Genomic DNA, 13,242 nt, shown 5'->3' with positions numbered 1-13,242 from the left:
CACACATTAGACATCTCTGTTTGACGATGTCCTTTCGTCTGACTTGTAACCACTAGATCTTCCGGTTGAGCATTCTTGATGAATATGTTTTCTTCTGCACCAGCAACGACAACTTTCACAAAGTCCTTGAAATTTCCTTTCCAGGCCACCATTTCCCCCATTGACATTTGGATAATAAAATGTAAATATAAAAAAATATTATGCCGAAGATTGCCTTGGTTTAGAAAACACCTGTGGGAGCATTCCTAGTGATTACACCAAGTGAATTTTCCTAAAACCTTGAGTTAACTTAGTTTACCACTGACACACGTCACTTAGAAGAAAGGTTAGAAGAAAACTAATTCTCCTGAACTGCTGATCCATAGCATTTCAAACGAAAAGATTGCATTGCAATTTAAGGTATGTGAACCCTTCTTTCTGTTCTATGCCCCTTTCTCAGCCATTTTAGGGCAACTTCCTGGTAATGTGAGTCGAAGAGGAGCATGTGAATGCAGCATTAGTTTGGGTCTTTGTGAGGATAAACTCTCATTTAAGGAGAAGCAGGTTCACCTCAGGTCCAACCTGCCCTTGAATTGGGATACGATTGATATTTGTGATTTATGGGAATATGATTTACAAGCCCTCACCGTCATTTCGGTTATCAATGTGCAACACGCAGTCTCCAGCTTTTATTTTGAAAAAATAAATATCTTTGAAGGAACGTGCTTTCAATTGACTTTATATGCCTCATTTCCCTAGATGTTGCCTTTCTTGTGGCAGTTACTTGTTTGTTAATTAAGCTTCTCTGAGACAGTGTTCTCCTCACAAAGAAAATCTGGTGAAGGTCATGGTGGTTATTGAGTGTTCTGTTGGGACACTCTGGAAACCATTGGCTTATTTCAGAAGTCTAATTGTCTTTAGGTAAATTCCTCAAGCTTTGATGTTTGGCACCAAAAGGAAAGGGAACGAATGGCATGAAACAGCCAAATCCCCATCAAGAGAGAGAGGGAGCAGCTGGCCTCAAAGGATGGGGTGGATGAGAGATTTTACAAGATCTTTAGATGTGGTGACATTGTGTTTTTTTAACTTCTCTCCTCCTCTGCAGCCGTGTTTGTCATTTCTGACCACATTCAAGGGTTTAAAAAGCCGCTGGCCTGGCTTCCACTGTGAAGCCAAAAATGCTTAACCTAGGCCATCACATTATTTAAATAATTTATAAAACGTTTCTCAAATTCAATAATGGGTTATCAAGCAAAGCAAGAACAACAGTTTTGCAGTTACACTAATTCAAATAGACACAACTGCGTGACATTTGTCCTGATTGTCCTTTTACTCAATGGACTGAAATTAGTAAAACACCTATTTGTAGGACTATACTGTGAGCATGACATCACAGGAAGGGACTATATGCATTTGTCTGATGAGAAGATGAACTATATACATTATATTATAATGAAAAGAGTCTGTTGAAGGCCAGTAACAGAAAATTAAATAGGCACCCTGTAAAAACAGGAAACGCTGATCCTTGTATTGTATGACATGGCTGCAAAGGGTATACAATAGCAGCAGCTGTGTTTTATATATCCTTAGAGACATAGTAATTCTTGAGGAAACAAACATTCTCATATATAACTGTTGAGTATATATATGTAAGGCCAGGTCAGGCCATCAGGATGCTCTACTGCTATACATTTTCATAATGAAATCACCAACTTGCAACTTGTCTTTTTGAGAAAAATTATTGTCTTAGGGGCTGCTGTGCATGGTGTTTGTCTCCATCTGTGGGAGAACAGAGATACGTGCAAGATGAACCGTGATAGTGTTGATAGAGACAAATAAACTCACACTGACAAAACGTGCGGGAGTGAAGTGTTGCTACAGACTGTACAGTCATTGGGTGTTGCTCAGCATGAAGCAGCACTGCTCTGGAAATATTCAGATCTGTTTTAAATACGAATTTACAACAGTAAAACAATTGTTTTAATCATTTCAATAAATATCGTACTCCACGATATACAGTTGTGTCAATAGAAACGAGCTGCCATACTAACAATAAAAAGGACACTATTATAGTCTTGCTTGAAACGATTTTATTTTAGCAAGGCGGAACTAATCTGTTGAGATTCGAGGGGAAGGGCTTTCTCATCGGACTCGGTTATTGCTTACATTTTTCTGAACAGGAACTACAGTGGTGAGTGTTTTCTTCATTAAATTAGGCTGTTACACTGTAGTATGACCTTATCAATAGCTACACTGATTTAACAATCACTTTCCCTTTGTCGAGTAATAGTGTGAGACAATAATAGACGAGCTGTGAACGCCTTGTGATTTAAAGGCCTGGACAGCTAACGTAACCCGTGCTGCGCTAACATTAACAACATTATCGTTAACAGCGAGCTAGCTAGGCGGCTAATGGCAGCAGTACATCAACTTCCTCAACGCTGACAGGCAGTCATTTATGACTTCTCATTTCTTTGTTCCTGTTTGTCTGTTATGCAACGTAGTCTATGGACTTCGTTCAATCTCCACGGTCGTTGTTTGTCTTAGGGTATGCAATGCAGGCTAGTGTGTTAACAGTTAGTTTAGTGTATAAGCTAATACTAAGCTAAGCCACCTAATATGACGTCATTTTACATTTGAAAATAGCAGCATAAGTGGCTCAGCTGTCCCATGCAACAGCTACTGTTATAATTCAATGGTGTTGTCCACGATACAAAAGGGATTCAAAGGTGTATAATGAGTCACAGTCTTCACTTACACACACACATAGGGTTAAGATCTCTGGATATCTGAAGGCTCAGAGTTAGCCAGTGGCATTGTTATGAACCAGTGAACAATACTGCTTTATGGCACACATGAATGTGCATTATGTTTTGCTTCAATGTGATTTTTTTTTTAACCTATATTTTGCATACATGTAATTTACTTGATCAAACCTTAACACAATGGCTGGGAACTGAAACTCAAAACTAATGAATAATGAAAACTGTCAGACTATATTTTATTGTTGTGAAGTCCTTTCTTTTAATGCTGATGCATCCAGTAAGTAAATAGGGGTTAAACGTGTTTATATTCCCCAAATAAAGGATTTTGTTGCAGATCAGCTATCAGATACTGTATTGACACTGGTCTGCTATTCTTAATGATCAGCCCTAGATAGCAGAGGTACATTATAAAACCCTTATGGCATATGGTAGAACACTCAAATTGAATCATAGATTAAATATAGAACCTCTTACATTCTCTTTTTCTCTAGCAGCAGGTGGAGGGATGAGTCTCTCCCCTGTGATTGGCACAGAAGTGCCAGAAACAGCTAACGGGGTTGTGACTCCCATCTCTTCAGAGAACGGCCCTCACATTCCGCTCTCTGTGAAATATGGGGGGAGCCGAGTGCCCTGTCCTAGGGAGACATCAGAGGAGAGAGCGCTAGGATACACAGAGAACAACGTAGATGTGGAAAACAGAGTTTACGACGCCGAAGGCCGCTTGGACACAGAGACTTGCAATAATGGGGGAACATCTAGTTTATCGTTACACGCCTCTCATGTGACAGACCCCTCCCTTCCTGCTACCACATGCACCGGAGACTCAGAAGACACAGAATCAGGCTCCAGAGACACAGACATTCATGAGGCCACTAACACGGTTGAGCCTCCTGGTGCAGCTCTGCTGTGGGACCCAGCACAGCTAGCACACTCCAAAGAGTCATCTCAGCGAGGAGGCCCTGCCACTACGGACAGGCAGCAGACAGATACAGAGACTGTAGATGGAGACACTGACAGCCGAGACGAGGAGGAAGATGGAGAGAAGGAGAAACAGGATGAGGAGGACGATGAGAAAAATGAAAAAAAGTGGATTAAACCGCGTGCAGGAGAGAGAACAGAGGTGAGTGGACTTTAGGCTTATATTCATCTTGATTAAACTATGTGTGGAGGGCATCATGGGATTAAGAAGGAATAACAGTCAACAGATGAGCACAATCTGATCTAAGGTAACTGCAAGTAAATGTTGCAGAGCCATCAGGACTAAATGCTGAGACTCCAGTGTGCTTTAAATGAACAAGTTGGCAAACTACAGCAATATTGTAATAGCAAAGTTGAAAATATTAGTTTCAAATGGCTGAATTTGAGACTGAGACAAGAAACTGTAGATTAAAGAGATCTGACGGATTGTAAACGACAAGAAAAGCGTGTCGCTCTTGGGCTGGTTTCATAATGATTTGTCAGCGTGATTTATTAAGCAGTCATTTAACTTTTCTTCCTCATTTCCTCTTCTACTCCATTCTCTGTTCAACTCCTCACATACTTTTTAGTCTTCACGACACTACTCCTCCTCAGCTCCTGGTCCCAGCACCTCTTCCTCTTCCTCTTCTCCGCCTTCACTTCTTCCCTCTGAGGACATCCCCTGCCCCCCACACGTCATGGCCCAGGTCTGGGTACGCAATGTCCGGGGGATGCAGGACAGCAAGAGCCTGGATGAAATCAGCCAAGCGTGTGGAGGTAGATATTTGTTTTGATTTGTTGTTCACTGCAGTTTGGCTCAATCATCATCTCTTTACTTCTACTAATAAGTACACAAACAAAACATACAAAAATAGTGACGATTGTAGTGTTATTAGGTAATTTCTGGGTATCATTGTCAACTTCATTCAGCTGATGTTTTCCTACTGTTCACAGGTGGTTCAGGGGCCCGGGGAGGGGGCAGAGGTGGCCAGTCAGAGGGCAGACGGGCCACAATCTCCTCAGCTCTGGAGCTAGAGGGGACGGTCAGCCAAGAAGGTGACCTGACTCACTTCATCACCAAGAACCTGGAGCAGAAAATTAAGATGAGCTCCAAGCCCAGTCTGGACTGCAGTGACTGTGAGTATGGAGCTGAAGAAAACTTGACAAGATTTAATTTAAACAAATAAAGCAAATTTTATTCTTTTTAGTATTGTAAGTCATAACCCAATTAGGAGAAAAGCTACTTCAGATTTTAATAGTGAACATAAAGGTATTCCTGTACTGATGCAGAGGATTGTGCGTAGTGCATCCAAGGAGGTTTCTTTCATAACTGCAGTATATTCGAGGGGCAAGAAGCTCTAACTGATGAACTGTTTGTATTTTCATCTGCAGAGGGAGGTGTCAGACATGGCATTTCTGCAGGTTAATAGCATTTTTACAGGCAGTGGTGCTGAAACTGCAGTGCAGGGTGTCTGACTTGCAGTCAGATGCATCATCCCTGCAGAGGCTAAAGGCCCAGTCAGCCACTGCTCATCATTTATGCATAACTTTGGTCAAGTAGTAATGTATGAATGCAGAATGGACGCACTATATTAAGCAAATTAATTGCATTGTCTGTTGTCCTATGATTAACCGAGTGGTGCTTAAATAAATCATTGTGATTGGTCACAATGCAGCAGCTTTGTTAAGTTGCTGTGGTATGGGCAAATTGTACTTAATTTAATGATTTAAGACTCAGAAGTCTAATTGTTTTCATTCAATTTTTTTTTTCATTTTACAACTTGTAATCTTGATCATACATCATCATCATCAACTAGTAGTGTATTTTAACTTGATTAATGTAGATATTTGCAGGAGTTCTGCACCAATCCCTTAGAACTGGGCTATATAACAATATTATATTGATATCTTAGATTTTGGATTTTGTAATATGGCCTAAGTGTTGTCTTTTCCTTGTTTTAAAGGTTGCATTACAGCAAAGTTATGTCATTTTCTGAACTTACCAGACTGTTGTAACTGTTGTATTATTTGCCTTTACCCACTTAGTCATTTTATCCACAATGCTGATTGTTTTTGTGATTGAAAAAGGTTGTGGCCACCATATGAATTTTCAAAGTAAAGCTCTACAAATAGAAAATTAAAACGTACAATAGGCAAGTTGGAGAAAAATAAAAATACTCAATTAAAACTACCTTACAGTTGGATTGAATTACGACATTGTTGTAAAATGTTTGTAAAGCACTTGAATAAGAAATTCATGTTGTTTAGTTTAAAACTAAGGTTGTCCAAAGGAAATGGTCAATAATAGTGTGATTAAAACTTACTATTTACATTATTTACAGTACTTGAGTTACAGCTGATATGTGAAAAGGTACATAACCTTAGTCGTTTAACAGGAATTTAGTTTTACTGCGAGTCGTCACAGGAAGTGCTTTTATTTATTTTAAAGCAACCTACACGGAAGCTTTCCGTTTTGTACTTTTGCGAGCTTACTGAGACGAACTTGAGACGCTAGTTGCAACACGTGTTCATAAAGCTTAAGTTGTTCACTTTCTAGTTTGTAAAACTGCAACATATTGAACAAATGACACGGTCGTCATTCAAAGCCATTCCACTACATACATAGTTACTCTCCACAACTGATAAATGCTGTGATATTATATGTAGCATGCCTCAACACTGTTGAGCGTCACCAACACACAGATGTTGTCCGTTCCGTCTCTGGCTCCGACCACGGGGACACAGGCGGGACAGCACCTCGCTTCAACGCGGCGTCATAACTCCTGAAAATAATATCCATGTCGCAAATGTATCTGTTTCTGCAGTCATCTCAATCACTGACCACAGCAAAAAGAAACAATACTCACGGCTTTCTTTCCTGTGAAGAATGTTTCGCGGTGTTGGTGAATTCTTAAAATGTTGCGTTATGATGCGTTGTAACTCACGTTACAGAGATTAAAGAGTATAATATTATTGAAATTTAATTTATATTATTGCGTTGCAACAAAGACGAATACATTACTGTAATTGCGTTACTTTTGTAACGTGTTGCTCCCAACACTGCTTACTGGTAGTTGCACGCACACAATCTAGGAACTTAGTGGTCTCGGCCATGGTCTTCACACCGTGCGCTTATATTGTTAAAATAGGACTCTCTCCTTGTTCTGTATAGTGCGGTACAATTTGAAGGCCGTAAAAAGGTGGACTCTAGGTTAGAGAATCCTTCTGTCTGACATACGTAAATCTCAGGTGGGTTCATTGAATCCCAACCAGCTTGATCATTTTTAGATGAATAATTAAATTGTGACAAACACTCACGATGCCCTTGCTCTCAATATCTCCCTACTTGTTGCTTGCTGGTTAAATTAGCCTAAGTGTGTGTTTTAACAAGCGACAGAGATTCAACCCCACGGAAATGGACACACTTTCTCCACAGCAATTTCAGAAATGATATCTTCTATATAAGTTCAGTTCAGCAGGTTGACCTAGTCCAGCCTATCCATTAGCAGCCATCTGTCTTGTCAAATTTTCCAGGAGAAAGACACTGAACCGCTGCCCTACTCTAAGGGATAACCCCTCTGGATTCGAGCGTCGGCTAAACTGTCCATTCAATTTAAACACAGGGACACAGTCAATATGGCCTCTGTGGCAGCTCATTCCTTCTACCTGCTGATTCAATTAGGATGGATGACTCCGACGTTGTTTGGACTGGAGGGATTTATAACTCAGGTCCTGCTGCAGCCTGACAGGAATCATTTTCAGAGATGAAAACCTGCATTTTTATTTTTTTCTTGGTCCACTAGCCACACGTCTTTTTCAAATTGTGTTCTTTTAATTAAGTGCCATAATTTCTTTAAATTTGTACTGGCTGTCTTTTTGTAAGAGTTTTTTTGGCTCTTGTGTATAATTTGTGTGTCATTTTGGCTAGTTTGGCAAACACAATTTTTTTGAGGAAGTCATTTTTAGCTGACACGTGCCTCTTTGTGGTATAAATCATTTTTTTGTCAGAAAAGTAATCTTCAACCATTTTGAAATGCAAGCATTAGCTGGTTCCAGCTTTTATCTTATTTAAATCATTATTTGGGTGTTTAAATAAAACAGGTTCTTTAAATGTTTGAACTTTTAAAAAAGTTTAATAGATAATATTGTTTATAGATTAATCAGTGGAAAATAAACATTACCATATTTACAGCCCTACCTGTGTATGTTATCCTTCTAATTATATAATAATTTTTTTCCCAGCGGACTGTTCAGGTCCGATCTACAGAAGCCGGGGGTTGTCACGGAGACTAGCGGACATCCCTCCCATTGATCCGGCCGTTCTGTTGGATCTACAGAGACACACCCAGGACGTGGCACACAGTGTGGAGATGATGATGCGGAGCCTCAATGGAACCATTCAGAATGTGAGTCTGAAACTTTGTCAGTTCATGGTACATTGTATGTTTAGCTCCATTCTCTGTCACACTCACATACTGTATATTTCTCAGCCATACCCGTTTGTGTAATTGATTGATCTCTCCATCTTTCTGTTCTTTCAGATGACAGCTCTGAGTGTGGGCTACATCCAGACCTACAGAGACTCAGTGGACAGCCTAGGAGAGTCTGTGGACATGAGTATAAAGGTGTGTGTGCGAGTGTGTGTGTGTGTGTGTTTGTGTGTGTGTGTGTAACTAATGGGTTATAGACTGATAATAGCTGAGCCTTTACTTTCAGCCTGTCCCATTGAGTTGTTGTCTTTTCCACATCCTCTTGGACACACATGCAGTATGACCTTCATTTGTTGGATAAGCTATCATAATAACTTGATCTTTCATGAATGATGTAACTTGTAAACTTGAAAAAAAAATATTTGTTGACCAAAGCCATTCAGCCATTTTATGAAAAGATGTCACAAAGTGCCACCCAGTCATAGTTTTTATTCTTGTCATGTTTCCATTGATTTATACAACCATAATTTGGCTGAGATGTGTATTAAAGCATTGTAATTTTGCTCCCCCAGGGCATGTATACACTGATGGCTCGCTGCGAGGAGTTAGATCGTTCCATGCAGCCCATACACACCCTGGCTGCACAGATCCGTGACATCAAACGCACCTTGGACGCTCTGGAGACGATCTGCAAGTAACCCCACCTCCAACATCAAGCACATCCTGAACCAGGCCGTGTGCAAGTAAACCCACCTTTCTGCAGGTAGCGCACACACACACTGCAGTGAAGATTAAGTGCACCTCTGGATTCCTGGAACCATTGCTACTAGGCATGCTGGATGATTGGCGCTCACAGTCCCTCCGCTTGTTCATCATTTGAAGATGACCATGTTTGTGTTATGAGATGTCAACTGAATTGCGCTTGATTTTCCCAAGAGAAAGGATTGACCTTTCTCTTCTATTTTCTTTTTTTTTTTTTAAAGCAACCTAACTTCCTGTAATGAAGTTGTCGTGAAACAAAATCTCACAAATTAAGCCGTTTTGGAGACACTTGGTCAAGTGCCTGTAAGACACACAAAACATGTGCACACACGTGAAAACAGATCCTTGATGATGTGTCCTCTTTTTCAACTTCAGTCCGCGGAGCCCTAGTGTGTCATAATCCGTCCAGCCTGCTTTGTTCAGATTGCACTAACCTTTCCTACTCACATGGGGGCGATGTTTCTCTCTCTGTCTCTCTTTTTGCTGATGAATAGGTCAGTATGAACTGCTCAGAAGAAAGTGACTTTTGCACATAAACAGAGAGTCTACTTTTCAATCTTATGCAACAAAGATCAGATTCTTTTACTGCAGGCACAATGAGGGGAGGGGAGCAGCATGTCTGCTTTTTTTTAAATGTTAAATGTTTATTTAGTTTTCTCATCATGCTTGCTTTTTCAACACTGCTACTCTGTGTTAGTAGTAACTGACCAGTAAAGCCAGCTTTTTTTCCACTGGTGGCCATGCTGGAGAATTTTGCGATTTGGCTCAAATGTTGCTTGAGTCTACACTCGAGGCACTGTCAGAGGTAAAGGAAGTAATTTAACCTTTTCTACTCAGATTCTCTCAGACTGTTTATCAATTACCAACTGGCAGCCTTTAAATCGCAGGTCTGCTTCTCTAATTTAAAGCTACTACTAGCCACGTGTCCTAAAACCTCACCTTCCTCCTCTGTGTCAATGCAATCCAAGATGTTTTGGAACACATAACTATGGAAAAAAAATCTTGTGTAGCCTTCTCAGTGGCTTTAAATATTTAAAAAGCTTTAGGTTCTGATTTTACTTTTAAATGTTATCCAAATAAAAACACTCTGAAGTGTTTTCTGAAGTCATTGAAAATCTAATTTAATTTCCAGGCATCCAAGTAGCTAACAGAATGCTCAGTGTCATTAATTGGGTTGTGTCATTTCCGTTTGATTCAGCCAGTTTAAAGAAATGATGTGCATTAGAATAGCTCAGTTGAATCCATTTACAGTAATGGCAGCCAATATTCAACCATAACAATACATTTTAGGGTTTGGCTATAACTAAGTTTTACTCCTGTGAAATGGTGGATACCTTTATTTGGATCATAACTCTGCATTTATTCTGCATTGACTTCATTTGATTCTTTGGGGGGGGGGGGTCCTGTCAATTTAATTCAAATCTATTACGGCATGCTTCTGATTGTACACCAAAACAGTTCAATTTCTATGCAGCATTTTCAAGAAGCTTTTGTTTTCTTCAACATTGAAAAGATTGGACACAAAGTTTGGAGGATTATATCTAGGAAACATCGCTGGAGACAGGACAAAGGCTTCGCCGGTGAACTAAAGTGGACACATCAGATTTCCTTGAAGTGAGTATTTATTAATTTACTCGATGATAAAAGCCACTGAAAGACTGCAGTGTGGCTGGGCTTAGTTACTTTACCAACCTAAAGCCATTTGCTCTCATGGAGCATTATACTTAATGTAATGAAGAGACTGTGGTACATCTGTCTTTGCACTGGTGGGTAGGGTAGCCTTGTTGTAAGTTATTGTACGCGTACAGGATTTACCAACTTGGACGTTTACCTATTACTGATGGCAGCCAGCGTGTCATTTGTTGGATTTGGGGATATTTCACCTACAAAATGTTATCAGAGCAATACTACAAGCAAATAATTACACATTTTAATCTTGGCTCTGCATTGTTAAACTGTCTCTACATGCTGCGCTGCAACTCTATGGGGAAAAAGCTAAGATAGCATTCTGTGTAAAATCTGCTCTTTGTCTCATCGTCACTTTCAACCTTGTTGGCTAAGATTTGGGAAATTGTTGGGAAATACATTAAAGAGGAAGGGGAGCATCTTTAAAAAGCTTACCTGAAAAGATATAATTATACTGGTTACCTTAAATATGCTGATGTTTACTCAAACGTGTCCGTGGCTATAAAGATATGAAAACTCTTCTGCAGATGAAGGTAAATGTCCAGAGTGGACCTTTGGGAGTCTTGGTAGAGTTTTGAGGTGCAAAAGTATCCTTGAGATGGGAGGAAATGTCACTGTTAATAATATAAATGTATTAAATTCCTTTTCTGTTGTACAATCAGAGGCACCTGTGTAGATATGATCTCTTTCTGTAACTGAAAAAATGATTTAGATAACCTTCGTCATGAGTGTATATTTTAATGAAAAATAAATGTACATGAGCTGCAAAAACGTTTCTGTCTTTTCTTTTGCAGTGTACTGCCTCAAGGAGCACTGAAGGGTGTAGATGGGAAATAAGCAGATATAAACAACAATGACTTAAGAAAAATGATATACTCATAGGCCTATGCAGGTTGTCTGTCATGGACTGAAGTTTGATTTCAGATTTTAAGGTTTGACCTTTGAATGAACAGATACTGCATTTATTTATTTACATTTTAACCAAAATAATAGATGAAGTTACTTGCATATTGGAGAAACCAATGGGCCTTTTTTCACAGCAGGAAAAGCACGGGTGTTACTAATTAACCATGGCTCTGTTTTAGTGTCCTAGTAAGCTCTGACAATGAGCCAACATGCACGATGCTAGGACTCTGAAACTGAAGAAGCTAAATTAAGTTTAGCCATCAATCATTTTATTATGTAAACCGGTGCTTTTTTCTGTCGACTATTGCATAATTTTACCAGAACTAAGGCAGAGGATGCTAGAGAGCAGTATAATTTGTGATGGAAGCCACAACGTAAAGCCCAGATGTTTTTGACAATATGCAACATTTCAAGGCCAAAGTTTACATATTTTTCCATTACTCCCTCTGAAATTTCATTTAGATATTATGATTCTCAACTAACTAGTGAAAAAAATTTACAAAATTCATACATGTCTCAGACTTTTCTGATGCCACCCCAATACAATAAAGGTGAATGGAATTCTATCTGTGTTGCTGACAGAATAGAAAAATTTCAGCAGCACATCTTTCCAAAAAAACATTTTCTAGTTACCTAAGAAAATGTACAAACCTCACTGTCAACATTTTTCATTGGATCTACTTACTACTGAAAAAATAGTCTTTGTGAAATCTGTTGACATCATGTTATTTGTTTGTCTGTTTCCTTTCTTTTTTTTTTGGTAATCTGGCCCTTTAACCCAACACATCTACTTAACGGAAAGAAAAACTCCTAAGTCCAATAGGCCTTATATTTACGAAATAATTTCCATATAACAAAAGACTGACAAAGTAAATGTAAAAACATAATGTGCAAAGACAAAAACAAACTCAGTGCAAGTTTCACATGTACAGTGGGGCTCAAAGGTTTGGGCACCCCAGGAAAAAGAATTGTATAAATGTGCATAAAGAAAAGTTGGAAATATCTCCTAAAGGCATCAAATGACAGATTAGACATTTGTATAATGTTTCACAAAATGTTAGATTTTCTTTCCGTCACTTACACTTTCAAAATAACGGAAAACAAAAAAATGGCGTCTGCAAAGGTTTGGGCACCCTGCAGAGTTAATACCTTGTACTGCCCCCTTTGGCAAGTATCACATCTTGGAAACGCTTCTTGTAGCCAGCCAAGAGTCTTTCAATTCTTGTTTGAGGTATCTTTGCCCACTCTTCCTTCCAAAATTCTTCCAGTTCTTTGGGATTTCTGGGCTGTCTGTCACGCACTGCTCTTGCCATAGCTTTTCAATTATGTTGAGGTCAGAAGATTGAGAAGGCCATGGCAAAACCTTCAGTTTTCCCCCTTTTGATGTAATCCTCCGTGGATTTTGAAGTGTGTTTAGAATCATTATCCATTTGTAGAAGCCATCCTCTCTTTAACTTCAGCTTTTTCACAGAAGGCATCAAGTTAGCGTCCAAAATTATCTGAAATTTTATTGAATCCATTTTTCCTTCTACTCGGGAAATGTTCCCTGTGCCACTGGCTGCAATACAACCCTAAAGCATGATTGATCAACCCCCATGCTTAACAGTTGGACAGAGGTTCTTTTCATTAAATTCTGTGCCCTTTCTTCTCCAAATGTACCTTTGCTCATTCCGGCCAAAAAGTTCTATTTCAACCTCATCACTCCACCGAACGTGTTTCCACAATGCATCAGGCTTGTCTCTATGTTCATTTGCAAA

At 39.4% G+C, this 13,242-nt stretch overlaps 1 protein-coding gene across 3 annotated transcripts; it reads left to right on the top strand.

The window, feature by feature from the left end:
• Window positions 1-1,914: 1,914 nt before the first annotated feature.
• On the top strand, window positions 1,915-11,351 carry borcs6 (BLOC-1 related complex subunit 6). 3 transcript variants are annotated; one of them, XM_034876936.1, is made up of 7 exons: window positions 1,915-2,170; window positions 3,236-3,864; window positions 4,292-4,478; window positions 4,656-4,838; window positions 7,944-8,107; window positions 8,243-8,326; window positions 8,704-11,351. In XM_034876936.1, the coding sequence occupies exons 2-7, from the start codon at window positions 3,250-3,252 to the stop codon at window positions 8,827-8,829; spliced, it is 1,359 nt and encodes a 452-aa protein (XP_034732827.1). In that variant the 5' UTR covers window positions 1,915-2,170; window positions 3,236-3,249; the 3' UTR covers window positions 8,830-11,351. The 3 variants fall into 3 exon arrangements, with proteins under 3 accessions (XP_034732827.1, XP_034732828.1, XP_034732829.1); XM_034876937.1 differs by having other exon boundaries at window positions 1,947-2,170; window positions 3,239-3,864; XM_034876938.1 differs by lacking the exon at window positions 1,915-2,170 and adding an exon at window positions 2,195-2,329 and having other exon boundaries at window positions 3,239-3,864.
• The last annotated feature ends 1,891 nt before the right edge of the window (window positions 11,352-13,242 follow it).

Source organism: Etheostoma cragini, chromosome 7 (genome assembly GCF_013103735.1).
Source record: "Etheostoma cragini isolate CJK2018 chromosome 7, CSU_Ecrag_1.0, whole genome shotgun sequence".
NCBI classification, from domain to species: Eukaryota; Metazoa; Chordata; class Actinopteri; order Perciformes; family Percidae; genus Etheostoma; species Etheostoma cragini.
The sequence above is the reverse complement of the archived record's forward strand: the minus strand, read 5'-3'. Positions and strand labels throughout refer to the sequence as shown.